This window comes from Cetorhinus maximus, chromosome 16 (genome assembly GCF_964194155.1).
Source record: "Cetorhinus maximus chromosome 16, sCetMax3.hap1.1, whole genome shotgun sequence".
In the NCBI taxonomy this organism is placed as follows: domain Eukaryota; kingdom Metazoa; phylum Chordata; class Chondrichthyes; order Lamniformes; family Cetorhinidae; genus Cetorhinus; species Cetorhinus maximus.
Genome location: NC_135894.1, coordinates 27415307 through 27442423, shown reverse-complemented (window position 1 = coordinate 27442423; position 27117 = coordinate 27415307). Strand labels below are relative to the sequence as shown.

At 45.6% G+C, this 27117-nt stretch overlaps 1 protein-coding gene across 3 annotated transcripts in view; it reads left to right on the top strand.

The window, feature by feature from the left end:
• Positions 1 to 27117, top strand: part of phex (phosphate regulating endopeptidase homolog, X-linked) — a 173068-nt gene that overhangs the window by 142416 nt on the left and 3535 nt on the right. For all 3 annotated transcript variants that reach the window (XR_013579134.1, XM_078559554.1, XM_078559553.1), the window contains exons 16-21: positions 565 to 619; positions 3041 to 3108; positions 10702 to 10832; positions 13544 to 13609; positions 15882 to 15986; positions 26684 to 26760. Coding sequence is in view for 2 of the 3 variants with exons in the window: in XM_078559554.1 (XP_078415680.1) it covers positions 565 to 619; positions 3041 to 3108; positions 10702 to 10832; positions 13544 to 13609; positions 15882 to 15986; positions 26684 to 26760 (502 nt within the window). In the remaining variant the exon portion in view is untranslated. The remainder of the gene's footprint in view (positions 1 to 564; positions 620 to 3040; positions 3109 to 10701; positions 10833 to 13543; positions 13610 to 15881; positions 15987 to 26683; positions 26761 to 27117) is intronic.

The following is a 27117-nucleotide window of genomic DNA, read 5'->3' as shown; positions in this document are numbered from 1 at the left end:
TTTGGAACTCTCTTCCACAGAGAGCAGTGGAGGCCGGGTTATTTATTGTATTCAAGGCTGAGTTAGACAGGTTTTTGATCAACAAGGGAATCAAGCATTATGGAGGGCAGGCAGGTCAGACCAGCCACTATCTCATGGAATGGCAGAGTATGTTCAAGGGGCCGAATGGCCTACTCCTGCTCCCAATTCTTGCATTCTTGTGAGTCAACATGATTTATATACATAAACCAGATGTGAAAAAATGTGAAAATGTAGATTCATACAGAAAGTAATTGTGTTTGAGAAGGCTAGTGGGTTTTGTGCAGATTCACACACTGAACAATAACAAATCGTTTTACACCTCCACCCTAACCTTTGAAGTCAATCAAAAGAAGATTGGATAAAATGTAAAATAGCAGTTGATTCGCTAGTGCTCCCTCCCAAGAAATATTTCACCTCCCCACCCCACCTCGTGTTTAAGGTCTGATTGGTGGCTGGAGTTCAATTTCGCATAGGTGGGAGGTCAAGAGAGGTCATTACCTTGACCAATAGTTAAACACATTCTTGTTTCTTTTATCTTTGCAGAATTTCCAGCGGGAGAGCTCCAAAAGCCATTTTTTTGGGGAGAACAATATCCTTTGTAAGTGCCCAGGGTCACTGTGAGTGATTCGATCCTCGTAAACCCTAACTCTAACCATTACACAGTGCCCAGCGTCACTGTCAGTGATTTGACCTAAGCATACTCTAACCCTAATCCTCAACCTGAACCCTAACCCAATTCAAAACTAACCCTAACTCTAACCTTTACCCTAACTCCAACACCGTGTCACAGACACTCTGAGTGTCTCGATCCATGCAAACCCTAACCCTAATCCTAACCCTAACCCTAACCTTAACACTGTGCCCATAAACACTGACAGAGATTCAACCCATGTAAACACTAACCCTAACCCGAACTGTAATCCTAACCTTAAAACACTGTCCACAGATACTGAGATTCAAACCCTAGCCCTAACACATTATCCATAGACACCGAGAGTGATTTGACCCCTGCAAAACCCTAACCCTAAACCCTAATCCTAACCCCAGGTTTAACTCTAATCCTACTCAGTGATTCAACCTCTGTAAACCCTGAAACTAACACTAACACTAACCCTAACACTAACACTAACCCTAACACTAACCCTAACTCTAATCCTAACACAGTGTCCACAGACACTGTGAGTAATTCAACCCCTGCAAAATCTACACCTAACCCTAACCCTAACCATAACCCTAAAACAGTATCCCCAGACACTGAGACTGATTTGATCCCTGCAAATCCTAACCCTAAATTTAAACCCTAACCCCAATGCTAACCCTAATCCTAACCCTAACATGAAGGCTAACCATAACCATACTACAGTGTTCATTGTCACTGTGAGTGACTCAACCCTTGTAAACCCTAACTCTAACCCTTACACAGTGTTCACAGTCACTGTGAATATTTCGACCCCTGCAAGCTCTAACTGTAATCCTAAACCTTAACCCTAACTCTAACAATAACCCTAACATGGTGCCCCAGACACTGAGAATGATTCCCCACACAAATTCTAACCCTAACCCTAACCTTAACACAGTGCCCAGAGACACTGTGAGAGATTCGACCCATCCAAACTCTACTCCTCACCCTAATACAGTGTGCAGGTGTTCTAGTTGACCCACACTAACCCTATTCCTCCCCACACCAACTTTCTCTGAATCTTTCTCTGGGTTGGTGTCCCTGCCCTCCGTATGAGTGGCAGCAGGCTAGACTGTAAAAGGCCATCACAGCTCTCAGCCCGTGTGAGATTGTGTAATAAAGCGGGCTTTGCTCCTGACCACTGAATCTCTTTGGAGCTTTTGTGATGACACAGTGCTACTCTCCAGGGAGACAGAGGAGAGGGTGAATGCTGAGTGTGTGAAGGAGGAGTACATTTTACAATGTTTTCCAAATAAGCTGAGGCCCCCTGCTCTTCCAACGAGGGTCAGACGAGGATCCCAAGCAAGAGGAAAGCAGCTTGGACTCACAAAAATAAATGAAATTCCCGAAAAAAACCCCGATTATTACTGATCAGTGGTGTCAGCATTGCCTGAGTGGAATGCTCTCACCTCTGAGTCACACTGTCATGGTTCCAGGCCACTTCTAAACCTTGAGCCCACTATCCAGAGCTGACAACCCAGTGCAGTACTGAGGGAGTGCTGGATTGTTAGAGGTGCCGCCTGTCAGATGAAACATTGAGAAGCCCATCTGGCCTCTTATGTGATACTATTTGAAGACTAGCAAAGGGAGTTATCCCTGGTGTCCTGGACAATATTTATTTCTCATCATTCCAGCTTCATTAAAAACAGATAGTCGGGCCATTATCATTACAATATGCAAATTGCTTGCTGCATTTCCTACATTAAACCAGTGGCTGCACTTTCAAAGTACTTCAGTGGCTGTAAAGTGCTTTACGGCATTCTGAGGTTGTGAAAGGTGCTATAAAAATGCAAGTTCCTCCTCCTCCACAGCTGGGTTACACAGGGAATCGAGGGTGGGGGTGAGTGTCCACTGGCCAAATGACAGGGTCAACACTTGGGAGTATTTTCGCGGGGCGATTCCTTCATGTTCTGAGGATGCCCCAAAACACTTCACAGCCAATGAGACTCTTGTAATGTAGAAATTCACCACAGAAAATGAGTGCACAGCAAGATCCCACAACTATAGAGGGGGTCAATGATCAGGCTTCTGTTTTAGTGGCAATGGTTGAAGAACCACCAGGACACCAGGAGAACTTCTCTGTGCTTCTTCAAAGGGCACAGTCAATTGAAAGGGCAAGCCTGGTTTCATGCCTCATCTATACCTCCGTCTGTGCAGCACTCCCCCAGCACTGCACTGGACGGCCTGCCTGGAAATGATGTTCCAGTCCTGGAGTGGAACTTGAACCCACAACTTTCTGAATCAAGGGGAGAGGGACACTACTGAACAACACTTGAGACAAGACTGATGCCAGGACTACAAGTGTCTCTGATAATTTCAGTGAATTGCTTTTGATTTCAGGTCTATCAGTTACGGTGCGATTGGAGTCATTGTGGGGCATGAATTCTCACATGCGTTTGATGACAATGGTAAGTGACAGTGGCCTCTCAATAAGGAAATGTTCTCTATGCAATTTAATGATACTTTATTCCTTATTGAAGACTGACTTGCTGGATTGGAAAAGAATGGGAATGCTTTGAGAATACATGCCTTGCTGCTGACTTCACAGCTCCTTAAATGATCTGGCATTTTGTCTTGACTTCCTCTTATTTCACTGTCTTCACTCATCACGGACAGTTCATTTGTGAGAGGGCGAGCAGCCAACCTGCAGCCTGACTTCACTGCAGTGTGTGGAGGAACAAGTCAAGAGAAGGACCGTTGAAACACTGCTGAGCGGTCTGCACCTCAGTGATCCCAATCTCCTCATTCCCTCTGTCCCTCACCAGTGTTACTCTGCTGGCCTCACTTGTAAGTAGGAGATGAGCACCTCAGATGTTGTAAATTCAAGTCCCACTGAATTAAATTGAATAAACCCAATAATTTGTTAACTGGGACCAGAGAATGACCATTCAATCTGCCTAATTGTTGTAAAAATTGAACTGGTTCACTAATGTCCTATAAGCAATGCAAGTAACCATACTCACCTAGCCCTGGGCAAAACCCAAACTAGCTTGATACTTGGCAGGAGGGAGCAATTATTGGTGGGCAATAAATGCAGTTCTACCAGTGTCCCAAGATCGAATTTTAAGACATAGCGATTGTAAGAGGAAATAAAGACAGAGAGCACGCTAAGGAATTTGATCGTTTGTGTTTCTAGGAAAATTGAACATAGTGTGACTGTGATATACATAGTGTGACAGTGATATACATAGTGTGACTGTGATACACATAGTGTGACTGTGATACACAGTGTGTGACTATGATATACATAGTGTGACTGTGATATACATAGTGTGACTGTGATACACAGTGTGTGACTGTGATACACACAGTGTGACTGTGATACACATAGTGTGACTGTGATATACACAGTGTGACTGTGATACACACAGTGTGACTGTGATACACACAGTGTGACTGTGATATACAGTGTGTGACTGTGATACACACAGTGTGACTGTGATACACATAGTGTGACTGTGATATACATGGCTGATGGAGCCTACCCATTGGCATGTCATTTGGAAAATAGACTTTTGTGCATTTGTGTGTGTGTGTGTGTGTATGTGTGTGTGATATGAAGTTGAAGGGCTTAGAGAGGAGAGAGATGGAGTATTTTTTTCTGAATGTGGAACCATGGCACACAACTTTCTGAATTAAGGGGAGAGTGACACCACTGAGCCATACTTCAGGCAAGACGACAAGTACCACTTGTCAAATGGGAATTGGGAATTCTATGGGATTTCCTACCCATTTTTTAGTGGACAGAGTAAGCACTGGATGTTCTGAACCATTGTTCCAGCTGACATGGCTCGTGAACAGAATCACCTTGTAATGTTTACCTTAGTAAGTAGGTCACACAGTGCCTGATCAGCCCATGTGTGTCAAGGTGTCAAAGAGACATCCCACCCCAAAATTACCCTGAATCAGCTTTTTAAAAAATTCATTCATGGGATGTGGGCTCCACTGGCTGGGCCAGCATTTGTTGCCCATCCTAGTTGCCCTTGAGAAGGTGGTGGCGAGCTGCCTTCTTGAACTGCTGCAGTCCATGTGGTGTAGGTACACACACAGTGCTGTTAGAGAGGGAGTTCCAGGATTTTGACCCAGCGACAGTGAAGGAACAGCGATATATTTCCAAGACAGGATAGTGAGTGACTTGGAGGGGAACTTCCAGGTGGTGGTGTTCCCATTTATCTGCTGCCCTTCTCCTTCTAAATGGTAGTGGTCGTGGGTTTGGAAGATGCTGTCTAAGGAGCCTTGGTAAATTCCTGCAGTGCATCTTGTAGATGGTACACACTGCTGCTACTGTGTGTCAGTGGTGGAGGGAGTGAATGTTTGTGGATGTGGTACCAATCAAGCGGATTGCTTTGTCCTGGGTGATGTCCAGCTTCTTGAGTGTTGTGGGAGTTGCACTCATCCAGGGAAGTGGGGAGTATTCCATCACACTCCTCACTTGTGCCTTGTAAATGCAGGGCAGGCTTTGGGGACTCAGGAGGTGAGTTACTTGTCGCAGGACTCCTAGCCTCTGACCCGCTCTTGTAGCCACAGTGTTTATATGGGAACAGTTTCTTCCTATCTACTCTGTCTAGATCCCTCATGATTTTGAACACCTCCATCAAATCCCCTCTCAACCTTCTCTTCTCCAAGGAAACCAGACCCAACTTCTCCAATCTATTTAGGTAACTGGCATTCTTCATCGCTAGAGTAAAGATTCACAAGAATAGGATCCACGGATGAGGAACTTCAGTTATGAAAATAGATTGGAGAAGCTGGGACTGTTTTCCTTGGAGAAGAGAAAGCTGAGAGGAGTAAGGCAAATACTGCGGATGCCGGAAATCTGAAACAAAAACAAAAAATGCTGGAAAAGCTCAGCAGGTCTGACAGCATCTGTGGAGAGAGAAAGAGTTAACGTTTCGAGTCCGTATGACTCAGAGCCATACGGACTCGAAACATTAACTGTCTTTCTCTCCACAGATGCTGTCAGACCTGCTGAGCTTCTCCAGCAAGGTTGAGAGGAGATTTGATAGAGGTACTCAAAATCATGAATGGCCTGGACAGAGTAGACAGGGAGAAACTGTTCCCATTGGTGGAAGGATCAAGAACCAGAAGATACAAATTTAAGGTAACTGGTAAAAGAACCAATGACGATATGAGGAAAGACTTTTTCTCGCAGCGAGTGGTTAGGATCTGGAATGCACTGCCGGAGAGTGTGTTGGAGGCAGGGTCAGTCATGGCGTTTACAAGGGAATTGGATCAATATCTGAAGAGGAAGATTTTGCAGGGCTGCAGGGAAAAGGCAGGGGAGTGGCACTAGGTGAATTGCTGTCGCAGAGGGCCAGCATGGACATGATGGGCTGAATGGCTTCCTCCTCTGCTGTCACTGTTCTATGATTCTATGAATCATTCTAATAAATATTTTCTGCACACTCTCCAATACCCTCACGTCCTTCCTAAGGTGTGATGTCCAGAAATAGACACAATACTCCGATTGAGGCCAAACTAGTGTCTTGTACAAGTTCAACATAACCTCCTTGCTCATGTACTCTATGCCTTTATTAATAAAGCCTAGGATACTGTATGCTTTATTAACTGCTCCCTCAACATGCCCTTGCATCTTCAATGATTTATACACATATACACCCAGGTCCCTCTGCTCCTGCACCCCTTTTAGAATTGTACCCCTCATTTTATATTGGTTCTCTGCATTTTTCCTATCAAAATGAATCACTTCACACTTCTCTGCATTAGATTTCATCAGCTACCTGTCCATTCATATCACCAACCTGCACTCTTAAAGTCTAGCACTATCCTCTCCAAGGTTCACAATGCTTAAAAGTTTAGTGTCATCTGCACATTTTGAAAATGTGCCATGTACAGCCAAGTCTAGGTCATTAACAAATATCAGGAAAAGCAGGGGTCCTAGTACTGAATACTGTGTACTTTCCTCCAGTCTGAAAAGTAACCATTCACCACTGCTCTCTGTTTGCTGTTACTCAGCCAGCTTCGTATCCATGCTGCCATTGTCTGTTTTATTCCAAGGGCTTTAACATTGCTGACAAGCCAGTTATGTGGTGACATAACATCAGTGGCAGACTCACATGAAACCAACCTGGGGGACAGGGTTTCAATTTCACCCAATAGGCTCTTCACTTCGCCTCACTTCACTTTGACTTCCCACTTGGTGCCCAATATTTCATCAATGCCAGTTAATCAGAGACAGTGGTTGAGGCTCCACTCTCTACGGTTTCCAGTTAATCAGAGACAGTGGTTGAGGGTCCACTCTCTACGGTTTCCAGTTAATCAGAGACAGTGGTTGAGGCTCCATTCTCTACGGTTTCCAGTTAATCAGAGACAGTGGTTGAGGCTCCATTCTCTGCGGTTTCCAGTTAATCAGAGACAGTGGTTGAGGCTCCACTCTCTACGGTTTCCAGTTAATCAGAGACAGTGGTTGAGGCTCCATTCTCTGCGGTTTCCAGTTAATCAGAGACAGTGGTTGAGGCTCCACTCTCTGCAGTTTCCAGTTAATCAGAGACAGTGGTTGAGTCTCCACTCTCTACGGTTTCCAGTTAATCAGAGACAGTGGTTGAGGCTCCATTCTCTGCGGTTTCCAGTTAATCAGAGACAGTGGTTGAGGCTCCACTCTCTGCAGTTTCCAGTTAATCAGAGACAGTGGTTGAGGCTCCACTCTCTACGGTTTCCAGTTAATCAGAGACAGTGGTTGAGGCTCCATTCTCTGCAGTTTCCAGTTAATCAGAGACAGTGGTTGAGGCTCCACTCTCTACGGTTTCCAGTTAATCAGAGACAGTGGTTGAGGCTCCACTCTCTACGGTTTCCAGTTAATCAGAGACAGTGATTGAGGCTCCACTCTCTGCGGTTTCCAGTTAATCAGAGACAGTGGTTCAGGCTCCACTCTCTGCGGTTTCCAGTTAATCAGAGACAGTGGTTCAGGCTCCACTCTCTGCGGTTTCCAGTTAATCAGAGACAGTGGTTCAGGCTCCACTCTCTGCGGTTTCCAGTTAATCAGAGACAGTGGTTCAGGCTCCACTCTCTGCGGTTTCCAGTTAATCAGAGACAGTGGTTCAGGCTCCACTCTCTGCGGTTTCCAGTTAATCAGAGACTGTGGTTGAGGCTCCATTCTCTGCAGTTTCCAGTTAATCAGAGACAGTGGTTGAGGCTCCACTCTCTACAGTTTCCAGTTAATCAGAGACAGTGGTTCAGGCTCCACTCTCTGCAGTTTCCAGTTAATCAGAGACAGTGGTTGAGGCTCCACTCTCTACAGTTTCCAGTTAATCAGAGACAGTGGTTCAGGTTCCACTCTGCAGTTTCCAGTTAATCAGAGACAGTGGTTGAGGCTCCATTCTCTGCAGTTTCCAGTTAATCAGAGACAGTGGTTGAGGCTCCACTCTCTACAGTTTCCAGTTAATCAGAGACAGTGGTTCAGGCTCCACTCTCTGCGGTTTCCAGTTAATCAGAGACAGTGGTTGAGTCTCCACTCTCTGCGGTTTCCAGTTAATCAGAGACAGTGGTTGAGGCTCCATTCTCTGCGGTTTCCAGTTAATCAGAGACAGTGGTTGAGGCTCCACTCTCTGCGGTTTCCAGTTAATCAGAGACAGTGGTTGAGGCTCCACTCTCTGCGGTTTCCAGTTAATCAGAGACAGTGGTTGAGTCTCCACTCTCTGCGGTTTCCTACGTCATCCAAGGAATCTGGACACAAGCTTAGATGAGGACATTCCCTGGTGACAGGAATTTTGTCCAATCACACGGCACTATGACTTGAGTGATGGCCTCTAGTTCAGCTAGATAGATGTTAGGCCATTTCACATATCTTAGTGCAACCACACGGAAGCACCTAATAATCAGCCCTGTTGTGGAATCCAGTTGTTTTTGTGAATGATTCCAGCCATCCATCTCCAGCCTAGAGACAATCCCAAGTGGTGGTCACTCACCATGTGAAGAAAGCCTCCAGGTATCACTCCTACCTTTTCCTTTTATGAGTTTGAATTTGTCACCTCCCATGGTTTGGTTGGAGTAATTTTTTGAATCTTCCCTTTTCATACCCTTATCAGTCTCATACGCCTCTATCAGCTCACCTCTCTGTCTCCTTCCCAGAATGAAAAGCCTAGGTTTCTCCAGTTTTCCATCTACCTCTGACCTCTGACCCTGAGGTTCAGATATGTGGCTTCTTCCCTGCTCTGCCTCAAATGCTCGAATGTCTCCATGACCAGAACTAGTCTGACCAGAGCATTGTTCACTGACCAGGTATCTTCTGACCTGTCTTATCCTCTTTTGATGATGTAGATCAGTGATCTTTTAGATTTGTAGAATATTGCTGAAATGAGAGGCACTTTTTTGAAGCTTTTCATCTTACACTCATCAGGACACTTCACAAGAATACCAATATAAAGGGAAAACAACAATTTATACTTTATTAGAAGAGAGTGCTGATTGGTTGGCAAGTGGACTTTGATTGGTAGAAGCGGTGCCAAAGAGACTGCACCAATTGATGGTGACTGACAGTTAACTGCCAAGCATTGTCTGAAATTTAAACCATGCAGCTTGACCCTGATTGGTCAAGACATTGCCCTGAAGAATGAGTCAGTGAAAAGCTGTCACTTATTTTGTTTAGCTGAAACAGGCGCAATGTGTTTACATGTTCTTTCTGTCTGCAAAGAACAGAGCCCTGTGGGTTAATATATGTAGCTTCCAGTACACACAAATGCACCACACTGAGCCCGACTGACAATCTTAAATTGGTTGTCAGCGTAATTCTTAGCACACTGAGCATTATTTGGCAAATGTTGTCCAATCGCAGAATCACATCTAATGTTGGACACTGTGTTTTGAGTTTTGCAAGCACGGGCTGGTTGGGTACAGTCTGTACCTTGCCCATTGTGAACAGCGACTGGGACATGAAGTTTGATATGATCTGCCAGTCTTTGGGATGTGTGGCCTATATACCTAGCATCACACTGACACTGAAATTACTCATTTGTGTGATAGGCAGAATGTCTTTTTGGCAGCATCCTGTTAGTGGCAAATACCACTCATGTTCCTACTGCATAGTAACAGCGTCAAACAGCTAGCTTCACCTGTTCCTCAAATTCTTGAGATACCTTCCCCGTCCAGGGTAATCTGAGGTGGACTGGGCACTTTTCAGGGCCGAAAGTGGCGGCCTTAGGCCCGTTCATGAGTTTGCGCGATATACAGCGCGAAATAATCTAATCAGGATTCTTGCATTTTCCCCAGTGTGTTCCAATTTGTTGTATATATATATATATATATATATCACGGAGTAATGCAGAAATGACACTAGTTTCTAAGTGGGCAACAGGTTTTATTTACAGTGCTTTTAAAATATCTCTGCAGTCACAAAACGTCTGTACCCATGCTTATCCCAACTCAGCTTCTAGCAACTTCCGTTTAATTTAGTTGAATCCACACCCAGGATTACCCAATTAAGCACAGTGAGCATAGATCAGCTCCCAGACTCACATAATCGAACATAGAACAATTAAACGATTGAACACTACAATGAGAAGATGAAAAGCTTCAGAAACAGACCCCTTTACAGCAATATTAAAGTTCTGTACTATCGAACAGCTATGTGTAGATTGGTGAGTGGGCAAATCTAGCAAAACCTACAGAATATGAAGTCATTGGGGTTTAATGGAGGGAGCAGATCATACCTGACATGCATATTAGATTCCCTTGAGAGACTTTCAGTTCTCATGGATGACATATTGTTATCTAGACTTCAACAAGGATTGGATGAAATGCCATATAAGAGGCCATTCCATTGGGTAGAGAAGGAGATAGGTGGGCCGTTATTAAAGTGGATCAGTTACTGGCTGCCTCAAGAGAGCTGGGACATTGACAGGACAGCGGGGAATAAGTGTGATAGATGGTTCTCAAACATCTCAAGTCTGTAGCATATACTCGTGAAGTTTTCACTATTCAGTCTATATATATATATATTACAAAACAACTGTTCCCCTTTTCTTATAATTTTGTTCTGTTTTTAGGTAGAAAATATGATAAAAATGGAAATTTGCATCAGTGGTGGAGCAATGCGTCAATTTCAAGCTTTAATGACAAAACCGAATGTATGATAAAACAGTATGATGAATACTACTGGGCACCAGCTGGCTTACAGGTACGTCCAGGGCACCAGCTGGCTTACAGGTACATCCAGGACACCAGCTGGGTTACAGGTACGTCCAGGGCACCAGCTGGCTTACAGGTACATCCAGGACACCAGCTGGGTTACAGGTACGTCCAGGGCACCAGGTGGGTTACAGGTACGTCCAGGGCACCAGGTGGGTTACAGGTACGTCCAGGGCACCAGGTGGGTTACAGGTACGTCCAGGGCACCAGCTGGCTTACAGGTACGTCCAGGACACCAGCTGGGTTACAGGTACGTCCAGGGCACCAGCTGGCTTACAGGTACGTCCAGGGCACCAGGTGGGTTACAGGTACGTCCAGGGCACCAGATGGGTTACAGGTACGTCCAGGGCACCAGGTGGGTTACAGGTACGTCCAGGGCACCAGCTGAACTAGATGTGCTGGCATGTGCCAGGATTCAGATTTCTATTTATGGAGAGTACACAGATCCAGGTCCTCCCACTCCTGAATACACAGACCCAGACACTTCCACTACTGGATACATAAACCTAGATCCCTTCACTCCAGAATACACAGACCCAGGCCCTCCCACTGCTGAATATACAGACCCAGACCCTCCCACTGCTGAGTACACAGACCCAGACCCTCTAACTCATGAATACACAGACACAGACCCTCTCACTCCTGAATACCCAGACCCTCCTACTCCTGAATACACAGACCCAGACCCTCCCACTGCTGAATACACAGACTGAGACCCTCCCTCTCACGAATACACAAACCTAGATCCCTTCACTCCAGAATCCTTAGACCCAGATCCTCCCACTGCTGAATACACAGACCCAAATCCTCTCACCCCCGAATACACAAATCTAGATCCCTTCACTCCAGAATGCACAGACCCAGACCCTCCAACTCCTGAATATACAGACCCAGGCACTCCTACTCCTGAATACACAAACCTAGATGCCTTTACTCCAGAATACACATACCCAGACCCTCCCACTACTGAATTATAGACCCACAGCCTCCCACTCCTGAATACACAGACCCAGACTCATCCACTGCTGAATACACAGACCCAGATCCTCCCACTCCTGAATACACAAACTCAGACCCTCCAAGTCCTGAATACACAGACCCAGACACTCCCACTCACGAATGCACAAACCTAGATCCCTTCACTCCAGAACACACAGAACCAGACCCTCCCACTGCTGAATACCCAAACCCTCTCAATACTGAATACACAGACCCAGAACCTCTCACTCTGAAATACAGACTCAGACACTCCCACTCCTGATTACACAGACCCAGACCCTCCCACTGCTGCATACATAGACCCAGAACCTCCCATTCACAAATGCACAAACCTAGATCTCTTCACTCCAGAATACACAGACTCAGATGCTCCAACTCCTGAATATACAGACCCAGGCACTCCTACTCCTGAATACACAAACTTAGATCCCTTCACTCCAGAATACACAGACCCAGACCCTCCCACTCTTCAATACGCAGACACAGATGCAGAACCTCTCACTCTGAAATACACATACTCAGACCCTCCCATTCCTGAATACACAGACCCAGACCCTTTCACTCCTGAATACATAGACCCACACACTCCCATTCCTGAATACACAGACCCAGACCCTTTCACTCCTGAATACATAGACCCAGACCCTTTCACTCCTGAATACATAGACCCAGACACTCCCATTCCTGAATACACAGACCCAGACCCTTTCACTCCTGAATACATAGACCCAGACACTCCCATTCCTGAATACACAGACCCAGACCCTTTCACTCCTGAATACATAGACCCAGACCCTTTCACTCCTGAATACACATCCCAGGCCCTCTTTCTCTTAAATACACAGACCCAGACCCTCTTGTTCCCGAATGCACAGACCCTCTCATTCCTGAATACACAGACCCAGACCCCCTCACTCTTGAATGCAGAGACCAGGACTCTCCCACTCCTGAATATACAGACCCTCTCATTCCTGAATCCAGACCCAGATCCTCTCACTCCTGAATAAACAGACCCAGACTCTCCCACTTCTAAATCCACTGACACACACCCTCTCACTCCTGAATCCACTGACGCAGACCCTCTCACTCCTGAATACATAGAGACTCCCACTTCTGAAAACACAGACCCAGAGCCTCCCAATCCTGAATACACAGACCCAGACCATCTCTCTCCTGAGTACACAGATCCAGACCCCCTCGCTCCCAAATACAGACCCAGACCCTCTCACTCTTGAATACATTGACCCAGACCCTCTCACTCCTACATACACAGACCCAGACCCTCTCCTGAATACACAGACCTAGATCCTCTGTCTCCACAGTACATAGACCCAGATCTTTTCATGTCTGAATACACAGACCCAGATGCTCTAAGATCAGCATTCTCCTCCAATCTGACCTCTTGGCCATCCTGGATTTTAATTGCTCCATCATTGGTGGCTGTGACTTAAGGCTGCCTAGGCCCCAAGCTCTGGGATTCCCTTCCTAGAGCTCTCTGCTCAGCACCTCACTCTCCTCCTTCGACCAAGCTTTTGGTTGTCAATCCTAATATCTCCATATGTGGCTTGGTATCACGTTTTGTTCGATAACGCTGCTATGAAGTGCCTTGGGATACTTTTCTATGCTGAAGACTCTATATGAATGCAAGTTGCTATTGTGTGGCTAACTATAACGAATGGTTATTAACCTCGTGTCTTGTAGGTAAAGGGGCAGAGAACCTTGGGAGAGAACATTGCCGACAACGCTGGTCTTCGCCAGGCTTTCAGGGTACGGTAATGCCATAAACATTTGTGCTGGGAGCTCCCTCTGGTTTGTCCTAATTGGTGACCATAGCTGCGAGTAAAGTGGGGTGTTCGGAATGAGGAGAATCCCCGAGGAAACTCCTGTCTTTGGGGTGTAATCCTGCTGAGCCGAGTTCTGACAATTTCATTGAATCGATTAAACTAATGCACAGACATCAACCGTTACATAATCCCACATTAGCCACCTTGAAGGTTAAAAAAACCACAGGCCTATGGGGACAGGCCAAGGTAATGGGATTAATTGGATAGCTCATTCAGAGAGACAGCATGGGCATAATGGGCTGAACAGTCTCCTTTTGTGCTCTCTGGATCTATAATTCTGTCAGCTGAGTTTGACCAGCTCCTTGAACCTTGTTCCCCTCAAACAATTATCACTTAGCATCTCTCCACCGGAATTACACACCGAGAAATCTGTCAATCGGCTCCTGGAAGTGTCCCTCTGCTCCCTACATAGCCAAACAAACACACCTCTCCACTTTGTCTCCAGCTTTGTCTCCAGGTCACAAGACATCAGAGAAAGCCTGAATTAAAGCACCCAGATGAGGAGGGCAAATCTCCTAAATAGTAGAAGGGGATCGGAGGCAGGTATGGAAGCAGAATTGTCTGCTGCAGCAGAAAGGACCAGCTCGTGAGAATGCAGCAAGTGGAAAACATGCTGAAAACACTTGCCAAATTCCACCCTACCCCCTGGGCGCAAGGACTGTAGTTAGTGTTCACACTGCTACACGGGTTGCAGCCGTGAGCCTGTATCGAGTGGTACTGGGCAGCAAGCTGGAGATGGAGCGAACACACAATCCTGAGAGAGCTGGACCTGCATCCATGGGGCCTTCCCGCTGGAGAACAGGCCTCTCTGACATTGTGTATCTGTCACTGCTGTGGAGAGATGGCGATACTGTTGCAATCCCCCTGGACTAGTAATCCAGAGGACCATACTAATGCTGTGGGGGCATGGGTTCAAATCCCACTACAGCAGTGGGTGTAACTTAAATTTCATTAATAAATCTGTAATGTAAAGCTGGGTAATGGTGACCATGAAAATATCATCAATTGTTTTTTGTAAAAACCCATCTGGTTCACTCATGTCCTTTAGGGAAGGAAATCTGCCATCCTTACCTGGTCTGGCCTACATGTGACTGTGCAGACCCACAGCAATGTGGTGGACCCTTAACTGCCCTCTGAGGTGGCTGAGCAAGTCACTCATTTCAGGGGCAATTAGGGATGGGCAATAAATGCTGGCGGCGCCCACATCCCCTGAAAGAATTTTAAAAAACAAGACCATGCACTAGAGGCTAGAACTTACCTGCAGTAAATACAGGTGAAGCACCTCTGGATATCTAGATACCAGTTGGAACAGGCAGCTAGTCGAGACCGGAGGTGGAATTTTACCGCTCCCTCATGGTTGAGGCGGGGCTGGAAAATGCAGCGAGCCGTTCAAAAGCCCATTGACTTCGGCGGAATCGGAGAATCCTGCCAGCGGGAGGGGCAGTAAAATTCCACCCTCGGACATCACCCCGCAGCCAGGAACCTCCTTGACTTGGACGTCCACCACATACTCTGACCAGGCAACAAGAAGCCAGCTTCAACCTTGGAATCAGAAAATGTTTACAGTACAGAAGGAGGCCATTTGTCCCTTTGTGACAGTGCTAGCTCTCTACTAGAGCTGCTCAGTTAGTCCCACTCCTGTCCCACTTCCCCATACACCTGCGATTTTTTTTTTCCATCTCTCTCATCGCCAAAGCCAACATACCAACCCTGAGAGATCTCTCTCTGGACAGGTCAGCCCTTTGTAAGTTTTCTAACCGAGCCAGACCCGAGCAACATCACTTCAGTTATCTTGGCCAAACCCCCAAGGGCTTTGATCCTCCACCCTGAAGTCCATATATTCTCCCGTGAATATCACGTGGACCAACACGTCAGAAAACATGTGTATAGAATTGTCTCTCCCAATTAAAAATTAAAATATATTAAAAAAAATGGCAGCTTGAAATCAGAAATGGGTAACAGGGTCCCAGAAGGAAAAACAGGTAAAACTTGGGAATGAAGGGTACCAGTAAAGCATGTCCAAGCTGGTCTTGTATACCTTAAAATGGATCTCCAGTATTACTGATTATTTTTTACTGGGATTTGAAAATTTGGAACTGGTTTTTCCTCCTGCGAAATAGCACACAGTGGAATTCCACCCACTCAACCATTCCATTTTCCGTATAATTGATGATGATTAATGATTTTCCCTCCAGGCCTACAGGAAATGGATAGAAGAGAAAAGAGGAAGCAAGGAGGAGGCACTGCTACCAGGGCTGGGACTGAGCAACAATCAGCTCTTCTTTTTAAGTTATGCTCACGTGAGTCATCCTTCCCACCCAAAATAAGCAATGCAAATGATCTTTCAGTTGTCACAATCGCTGCGAGCGTGCTCAGATAACCCGAATAACATGGGGTCAGCCATGCCCGGGCAGACAAAGTGACTCTTTAAATATTTGAAACCAGAGTTGAACCATGTGCCTGTTACAGGTGAATGTTTCAGTGTTCATTGGAGAACTTATTTCCTAGGTTTCTTTGAGCGATTGCTACAGTGGGAATTCAGGGACTGGGAATTCCATTGGGAATTCCCTCTTTTTCTATAGCTTGGAGAAGGAGGGGGTGGATGTAAGGAAGGATGTGAAGCACGTTCACCTGCACTAAAGAAATCTGCCCTACAGGAGCACACCAGATAGCGAGGCGCATCTTACCTGGGAATGTCTGAGAAAAACCATCTTCCCCGGCTCTAACTGCACAAGCAAGCACTGACAGAATGGTGCAGTCAGCTCCTAGCTGGCCCACAGACACCATCCACAACAGCAGATCACATCCTGAATTTCAACCCACATTCCATATAAGCAACCAGACATGGGTGGAGGGGGTGGAGAGGGGGTGGGGGTGTGTGTGGAGGTGGGGATGAGTGGAGGGTGGGGGTGTATCAGGGGTGGAGGGGCTGAGGGGTGGAGTGGGTGAGGGCCTAGGGGTATGTCGGGGATGGGGGTGAGTAGGGGGTGCGGGTCTGTTGGGGGGGAGGGTGGGGCAGAGGGGGTGGAGTGAGTGAGGGGTTGGGGGACTTTGGGGGTGAAGGGGATGGAGAGGGTGAGGCGGAGGGGGTGGGGGTGTGGGGTGGAGGGGGTGAGAGTGTATGAGTTGGGGTGGGGTTGAGTGGGGCTGGAAGGTGGTGGGGATGGCGGCAGGTGGGTGATGTGGGGTGAGTGGGGGTGGAGAGGATAGGAGAATGGAAGTGAATGGGAGATGGGGTTCAGTGGAGCCTTGAGGTTGGAGAGATAGGGGTGAGTGGTGGTGGAGGGGCTGAGGGGATGTAGGGATGGATCTTTAGCAACATCAGCAGTTGACAGATGGAACAAATAACTCACTAATCCTAAATTCACTAAAGTAAACCCCTATCAATTGTCCTTGGAAATCACAAGCAGACTTAGAGCAAACTCTCCATACAGGGAGACTATCCATTGCCTACATGCCATCATACCTTTTAATATATTTTCCCAATCCACCTCGGTCAATTTATCCCTCACACCTTCATAATTTCCCTTGTTTAAATTCAGATCACTCTACATACAGGGAGATCACTCTCCATACAGGGAGATCACTCTATACAGGGAGATCACTCTATACAGGGAGATCACTCTCCAAACAAGGAGATCACTCTCCAAACAGGGAGATCACTCTTTATAGATGGAGATCACTCTCTATAGATGGAGATCAATCTCCCTACATGGAGATCACTCTCCCTACAGGGAGATCACTCACCATACAGAGAGATCACTCTCCATGCATGTAGGTCACTCTCCATGCATTTAGGTCACTCTATATGCAGGGAGATCACTCTCCCTACAGGGAGATCACTCTCCCTACAGGGAGATCACTCACCATACAACAAGATCACTCTCTATACAGGGTGTTCACTCACGATGCACAGAGATCAATCTCCATACAGGGAGATTCCTCTCCATGCAGTGAGATCACTCTCTGTTTAGGGAGATCACCACTCCTCCTAGAAGTAGATCACTCTTCCTAGAGGGAGATCACTCTCCCTACAGGGAGATTACTCTCCCTACAGGGAGATCACTCTATATGCAGGGTTATCACTCCCTCTACAGGGTGATCACTCTCCATACAACAAGATCACTCTCTACACAGGGAGATCACTCTCCATACAGGGAGATCACTCTCCATAGATATCATTCTCTATACATGGAGATCACTCTCCATATAGGTTGATCACTTTCCATAAAAGGAGATCACTTTCCCTACAGGGAGATCACTCCCCATGTAGGGTGATCACCCTACAGTGATCACTCTCCATACAGGGAGATCGCTCTCCATTCATCAAGATCACTCTCCATTCAGTTAGATCACTCTCCATTCAGCGAGATCACTCTCCATTCAGTGAGATCACTCTCCATGTAGGGTGATCACTCCCCTTACAAGTTGATCACTCTCCCTGAAGGGAGATCCTTCTACAGCGAGATCACTCTCCAAACAGGGAGATCACTCTATAGATGGAGATCAATCTCCCTACATGGGGATCACTCTCCATACAGGGAGATCACTCTCCATAGAGATCATTCTCTATACATGGAGATCACTCTCCATATAGGTTGATCACTCTCCATAAAAGGAGATCAATTTCCCTACAGGGAGATCACTCCCCATGTAGGGTGATCACCCTACAGTGATCACTCCCCATACAGGGAGATCATTTTCCAAACAGGGAGATCACTCCCGACAGGAAGATCACTCTTCATACAGGGAGATCATTTCATTCAATGAGATCACGCTCCATGTTGGGTGATTACTCCCCCTACAGGTTGATCACTTTTCCTAAAGGGAGATCACTCTACAGCAAGATCACTCTCCATATAGGGAGATCACTCTCCAAACAGGGAGATCACTCTCTATAGATGGAGATCAATCTCCCTACAGGGAGATCACTCTCCATAAAGGTAGATCATTCTCTATGCAGGGAGATCACTCTCCACAGAGGGAGATCACTCTCCATTCAGCAAGATCACTCTCCATTCAGTGAGATCACTCTCCATGTAGGGTGATCACTCCCCCTACAGGTTGATCACTCTCCCTGAAGGGAGATCATTCTACAGCGAGATCACTCTCCAAACAGGGAGATCACTCTCCAAACAGGGAGATCACTCTCTATAGATGGAGATCAATCTCCCTACATGGAGATCACTCTCCCTACAGGGAAATCACTCTCCATACAGGGAGATCACTCTCCATGCATGTAGGTCACTCTATATGCAGGGAGATCACTCTCCATGCATTTAGGTCACTCTATATGCAGGGAGATCACTCTCCCTACAGGGAGATCACTCTCCATACAACAAGATCACTCTCTATACAGGGTGTTCACTCACAATGCACAGAGATCAACCTCCATACAGGGAGATTCCTCTCTATGCAGTGAGGTCACTCTCTGTTTAGGGAGATCACCACTCCTCCTAGAGGTAGATCACTCTTCCTAGAGGGAGATCACTCTCTCTACAGGGAGATCACTCTCTCTACAGGGTGATCACTCCCCCTACAGGAAGATCACTTTCCATACTCAGAGATCAGTCTCCATACAGGGTGACTTTCCATACAGCATGATCACTTCTATACAGGGAGATCACTCTCCATAGAGGACCCCATTCTCTGTATAGGGAGATCACCATAGAGGACATCATTCTCCATACATGGAGATCACCCTCCCTACAAGGAGACCACGCTCCATACAGGGATATGACTGTCCACACAGGGTGATCACTCTTGATACAGGGAGAGGACTCTCCATGCAACAAGATCACTCTCTATACAGGGAGATTGCTCACGATGCACAGAGATCACTCTCTATACAGGGAGATCCCTCTCTATTTGGGGAAATCACCACTCTCCTTAGAGGGAGATCATTCTACCTACAGGGTGATCAATCTCTATACAGGGAGATCACTCTATACAGTGAGATCACTCTCCATAAAGGGTGATCATACAGAGGGATCACTCTCTCTATCAGGAGATCATTCTCCATACAGGGTGATCACTCTCCATACAGGGAGATCACTCTCTATACAGCGAGATCACTCACTATGCAGGGAGATCATTCTCCATACAAGGTGATCACACTTTATACAGGGAGATCACTCTTTACAGAGTGATCACTCTCCATACAGGTTGATCATACAAGGAGATCACTTTACATACAGGGAGATCACTCTCCATATAGGGAGGTCACTTTCTATACATGGAGATTACCCTCTGTACAAGGAGACATTCTCTATAAAGGGCGATCACTGTCTATACAGATAGATCACTCTCCATATAGAGAGATTAATCTCTATAAAGGGATATCACGCACTATACAGGGGGATCACTTCCCATACAGGGTGATCACTCTCCATATAGGATGATCATTCTCCATACAGGGTGATCATACTGTATACAGGGAGACCACTTTGTTTACAGGGAGATCGATCTCCACAAGGGAATCACTCTCCATACAGGGAAATCAGTCTCCATACAGAAATACCATTCTTTATACAGGGAGATCACTCTCCTTACACAGGGATCACTCTATATACAGGGAGATCACTCTTCATACAGGGAGATCATTCTTTCTACAGGGAGATCACTCTCATTTCACAGGGATCACTCTCTATACAGGGAGATCACTGTCTATACTGGGTTATTATACAGGGAGATCACTCTCCATACAGGGAGATCATTCTCCACACAGGGTGATCACTCTCTATACGGGGAAATCACTCTCCTTAGACAGGGATCAATCTCTATACAGGCAGATCACTCTCTAGACAGCCAGGACATTCTTTCTATAGGGAGATCACTTTCATTTCACAGGGATCACTATACATGGAGATCACTCTCTATTCTGGGTTATTGTACAGGGAGATCACTCTCCATGCAGGGAGATCACACTCCATACAGAGTGTCACGACTCACTGGGGCTAGTGCACTGCAATATCAAACTCCACTGCTCCCTGAGCCGCGAATAATGTGAAAATATTTGATCAACCCAGATAATTGTTTAATTTAGGTTAACAGAATACGAGCACCAAGTTTGACATGTCTTTCAAACTGCAGCCATTGTAGTTGTAAAGCCACATTCCGACAGAAAATAAAAAGATATGTTCCTTCCATCCTTAAAAGAGATAGAATGCCATTTCAAAAATGTGTTTCATCTTAAGATATTATACACACGGACAACAAAACACGAGACTTACTTCCATTCACCCTTCCTCTAAATATGAGAACAGAGTGTCTAACTGTCCCAGTATTGTCATATTGTAGTTGAATTGTGTGTAGGAGGTTCACTTTGGGCACTGTCTACTTCTCCTTCTACCTTGCTCTTACTGTCTCTGCCGTCCTCCACTACTCCTTCCCCCTGGCACGCTGGCTCTGTCTTATCATCTTCTGTGCAATGATATTGCTCCAACATGTTTATGTGACATAACTGTTCCCTCTTCCTACGCTCAGGAGTATCTATCAGATAAGTCACTTTACTAACTCTCCTAACTATCTTATAGGGGCTACTGAATTTTGCTTTCAGGGGTTCACCCTGCAAAGATAATATAACCATTACTTCATCTCCTGCTTGGAATGTTCTAGTTGTACCATGTTTGTCTGTCCATTCTTTCATTTTTGTTTGGGAAATTTTGAAGTGCTGTCATGCTACTTTACATGCTCCTGTGAGCCTTTCTAGAAAGGTGGCCATGTAATCCAACATGGAGGATTCGTCTTTCTGCTTTAGGAACTTCTCCTTAAACACTTTCAATGGACGTCTTATTTCATGACCATAGATCAATTCGAGTGGTCTAAATCCAACAGATTCATTCGGAGAATCTCTGGTAGCAAATAGTAAGAAATCTAATCCTTTGTCCCAATCTTTTGGGTATTCATGGCAATAGGTCTTAATCACGGTTTTGAGAGTATGATGGTATCTCTCTAAAGCTCAAATAAAAGCAAAAAACTGCGGATGCTGGAAATCCAAAACAAAAGTAAAAATACCTGGAAAAACTCAGCAGGTCTGGCAGCATCTGCGGAGAGGAACACAGTTAACGTTTCGAGTCCGTATGACTCTTCAACAGAACTAAGTAAAAATAGAAAAGAGGTAAGATGTCGTAGACAAAAGGTCAAAGAGGTGTTGAAGGTGGTGATATTATTTAAGGAATGTGCTAATTAAGGGTAGAAAGCAGGACAAGCAAGGTACAGATAGCCCTAGTGGGGGTGGGGTGGGGTGAAGGATTCGAAAAAGGCTAAAAGGTAGAGATAAAACAATGGATGGAAATACATTTAAAAATAATGGAAATAGGTGGGAAAAGAAAAATCTATATAAATTATTGGAACAAAAGGGGGGGTGGGGATTGGAAAGGGGGTTGGGATGGAGGAGAGAGTTCATGATCTAAAATTGTTGAACTCAATATTCAGTCTGGAAGGCTGTAAAGTGCCTAGTCGGAAGATGAGGTGCTGTTCCTCCAGTTTGCGTTGAGCTTCACTGGAACAATGCAGCAGGCCAAGGATGGACATGTGGGCATTAGACCAGAGTGGAGTGTTGAAATGGCAAGCGACAGGGAGGACACCTTCGGTCTGTCCGCAAGCATTACCCAGACCTCCCTAACTATTCTAATCCCATTTTCTAGCACTAGGCCCATAGCCTTGTATGCCATGGCATCGCAAGTGCACATCCAAATACTTCTTAAATGTTATGAGGGTTTCTGCCTCTACCACCCTTTCAGGCAGTGAGTTCCTGATTCCCACCACCCGCTGGGTGAAAAAATTCTTCCTCACATCCCCTCTAAACCTCCTGCCCCTTACCCTAAATCTTTGCCCCCTGGTTATTGATCCCTCCACCAAGGGGAAAAGTTCCCTCCTGTCTACCCTATCTATGCCCCTCATAATTTTATATACCTCAATCATGTTCCTCCTCAATCTCCTCTGCTCCAGGGAAAATAACCCCAGTCTATCCAATCTCTCCTCATAACTAAAACTCTCCAGCCCAGGTAACATCCTGATACATCTCCTCTGCAATCACATCCTTCCTATAATGCGGATTTCAGAACTGTACGAATATTCTAGCTGTGGCCTAACCAGCATTTTAAACAGCTCCAGCATAACCTCCCTGCTCTAATATTCTATGCCTCGGCCAATAAAGGCAAGTATCCTATATGCCTTCTTAACCACCTTATCTACCTGTCCCACTACCTTAAGGGACTGGTGATCATAGAACCATAGAACACTACAGCACAGAAAACAGGCCATTCGGCCCTTCTAGTCTGTGCCGAAATATTATTCCGCTAGTCCCATTGACCTGCACCTAGTCCATAACCCTCCAGACCTCTCCCATCCATGTATCTGTCTAATTTATTCTTAAAACTTAAGAGTGAGCCCGCATTTACCACGTCAGATGGTAGCTCGTTCCACACTCTCACCACTCTCTAAGTGAAGAAGTTCCCCCTAATGTTCCCCCTAAACCTTTCCCCTTTCACCCTAAAGCCATGTCCTCTCGTGTTTATTTCTCCTAATCTAAGTGGAAAGAGCCTACTCGCATTTACTCTGTCTATACCCCTCATAATTTTGTAAACTATCATATAACTATCATATCTCCCCTCATATATATAACTATCATATCTCCCCTCATTCTTCTACGCTCCAAGGAATAAAGTCCTAACCTGTTTAATCTTTCCCTGTAACTCAACTCCTTAAGACCCGGCAACATCCTAGTAAATCTTCTCTGCACTATCTCAATCTTACTGATATCCTTCCTGTAGTTAGGCGACCAGAACTGCACACAATACTCCAAAGTTCGCCTCACCAATGTCTTATACAACCTCACCATAACATCCCAACTCCTATACTCAATACTTTGATTTATGAAGGCCAGTATGCCAAAAGCTTTCTTTACAACCTTGTCTACCTGTGATGCCACTTTCAGGGAATTATGTATCTGAACTCCCAGATCCCTTTGTTCCTCCGCACTCCTGAGTGCCCTACCATTTACTGTGTATGTCCTACCTTAGTTTGACCTTCCAAAATGTAACACTTCACACTTTTCCGCATTAAATTCCATCTGCCATTTTCTGGCCCATTTTTCCAGTTGGTCCAGATCTCTTTGCAAACTTTGAAAGCCTTCCTCGCTGTCCACAACGCCTCCAATCTTAGTGTCATCAGCAAACTTGCTGATCCAATTCACCACATTATCATCCAAATCATTGATATAGACAACAAACAACAATGGTCCCAGCACAGATCCCTGAGGCACACCGCTAGTCACAGACCTCCAGTCTGAGAAGCAATCATCCACTACCACTCTCTGTCTTCTCCCACACAGTCAATTTCGAATCCAGTTTACAACCTCTCCATGGATACCAAGTGTCTGAACCTTCTGAACTAACCTCCCATGTGGGACCTTGTCAAAGGCCTTACTAAAGTCCATGTAGACAACATCCACAGACTTCCCTTCATCTACTTTCTTGGTAACCTCCTCGAAAAAACTCTACAAGGTTCGTTAAACACGACCTACCACGCACAAAGCCATGCTGACTATCCTTAATCAGCCCTTGGCTGTCCAAATAATTATATATCCGATCTCTCAGAACACCTTCCAATAATTTACCTACTACTGATGTCAGGCTCACTGGCCTGTAATTACCTGGTTTACTTTTGGAGCCTTTTTTAAACAATGGAACAACATGAGCTACCCTCCAATCCTCCGGCACCTCACCCGTGGCTAAGGACATTTTAAATATTTCTGCCAGGGCCCTTGCAATTTCTACACTAGTCTCCCTCAAGGTCCAAGGGAATATCATGTCAGGCCCGGGGGATTTATCTACCTTTATTCGCTGTAAGGCAGCAAGCACCTCTTCCTCTCTAATCTCTATATGTTCCATGAAACTACTGCTTGTTTCTCTTCCTTCCTTATACACTATGCCAGTTTCCTGAGTAAATACTGATGCAAAAAATCTGTTTAAGATCTCCCCCATCTCGTGAGGCTCCACACATAGACGACCACTCTGATCTTCAAGGGGACCAATTGTGTCCCTTACTATCCTTTTACTCTTAATATACTTGTAGAAACCCTTCGGGTTTACCTTCATATTATCTGCCATCATGCATTATCATGCATACAAAGGCCTGTTTACAAAATTGCACTACATCCTTATGAAGTCTTGGCCAGGTAAAATGCCTGTTTGTTTGTTTATTTATCGACGCTTGGGTTTCTGACTTCCTACTTGTCCTGCCATAGGAGTTTCATGTGCTACTCGCAATATCTCCTTACGATATTTGGGCGGTACCACTACCTGATGAACAACCGTCCATTTCTTATCCGCAGGTCTGTGAGGGTGTCTCCACTTCCTCATCAGAGCTCCGTTTTTAATGTAATAGCACTCTGGAACTCCTTCCACCTCAGCTTCAGTGTGAGCTGACTGTGCTAATTTGTTTAACTCTGGATCTGCTTTCTGAGCCTCAATTAATGAAGACATGTCAAACACTTCCTTTGAATTACCCTCATCCTTAAAGAAAGTTTCAGCTACTCTAACATCTGCTCGTGGTATTACCTTGACCTCTGGTGATGGACTTTGTTTAGCCATTGCTCTGTTCACCACATACGATAGAAAAATAGCAGGAACTTGTTCTTGTATCTGCTCCGTCTCTTTAGCCTTTCTTGGACTTTCTGTAATTATGGGCAAAGCTATAACCCTCAATCCTGTCAAATCATCCCCCAGGAGTAAATTAACTCCATCCACAGGTACTTTCTTAACCACCCCTACAACCACCGATTCAGATAACAAATCACACTCCAATTGCTCTTTGTACAATGGAACCGGGATGTACTTTCCACTTATCCCGTTTACCAATACTTTAGCTTCCATTGAACTCTCTGGAGGGAAAACTAGGTCCTTCTCCAGCAAAAGTTTGTGTAGTTCCTGTGTCCCCTAATGGGTTTAGCTACATCATTTGATGAAAAAGGGGTTATCTTTCCTTTAGACAAAAACTCTTTATATTTCTCATCTACCTTATTCACTTCACCAGCATTCACAGCAGTGTTTACCTCCAGATCCTTATTTGTAGCTAAAGCTACAAGTTGATACGTGGCATTTTCTTTTTGAGTTCCCTTTTCGGACTCAGTCCTGCGAACTTCAATAAGTCTGGTGGGCTTCCCTCATAACTTCCAGCATTCTGAACGAGTGTGTCCATATGGGAAGACCCCTCTCCCTACAGAGAGATCCCTCTCCATACAGGTCGATCACTCTCCATGCAGGGAGATCTCTGTCCCTATAGGGAAATCACTCTCTTTACAGGGCGATCACTCTCCATACTTAGGGATCACTCTCTACAGGGGGCGATCATTCTCTATACAGGGTGATCACTCTCCCTAAAGGGAGATCACTCTCCGTACAGGGAGATCACTCTCCACACAGGGAGATCCCTCTCTATGCAGTGAGATCACTCGCTATGCAGTGAGATCACTCTCCATAGAGGGAGATCACTCTCTATGCAGTGAGATCACTCTCCATAGAGGGAGATCACACTCCATACAGGGAGATCCCTCTATGCAGTGAGGTCACTCTCCCTACAGGACGCTCACTCTCCACACGGGGAGATCACTCTCCAAATAAGGTGATTACTCTGCATACAGAGAGATCACACTTCATATAGGGAGATCATTCTCCATACATGGTGATCACTCTACAGACAGGGAGACAGACAGGGAGGCAATATTGTTTATTGCATCCAGCACAATTCTCCGTCCTAAAGCGGTGACATGTAAGGTGTACTGACCTTCGTATTCCAATTCCTGGTGTACCAGGAGCACATACTTATAAAATCCATTGGGCATTGGTACATTGCTCCTCACTCCTGCCCTACTGTCAATTTCAGCTCCTGGTACTTCAGACTCTCATTAAACCTTAGCACATCTCTGGTATGCTTCTACCTCTTGGGTTAATGTTTTGACAATCTGAGTTGTGCTGTTCTTGCCTCTTTCCAGGTTAGATGCAGCGCGTATAGACCAGCAGCAGCTAGGAATAAAATTCTGAATGGAGTTCACAGCCCTCCTGAGTTCAGGTAGGGTTCAAACCTCTGGGCAATTCTATTTTACAAAACATTCATTGTTAAAATATCATAACTCCTGTAGTGTATAAACTTCAGTCTGATGCCTTAATGTTTTGCTAAGTTAAAGACAATACATGAATGCAAGTTGCTATGGCTAAACAAGGTGAATGATGTAATGCTGGAGAATGGCGTACTTTGTACTTCACGTATCCTGTGTCATCATGACTGAGATACGGCACAGCCAAATGCAGAGAAATACTCCCGCTGCCCTGCTCCATCCTCAGATTACTCCATAACTCATCTGACATTTTTCCCCCCAACTTTCTCTCACAACCCATCCTTTAACTGTCTGGGTGAGTGAGATTGCTA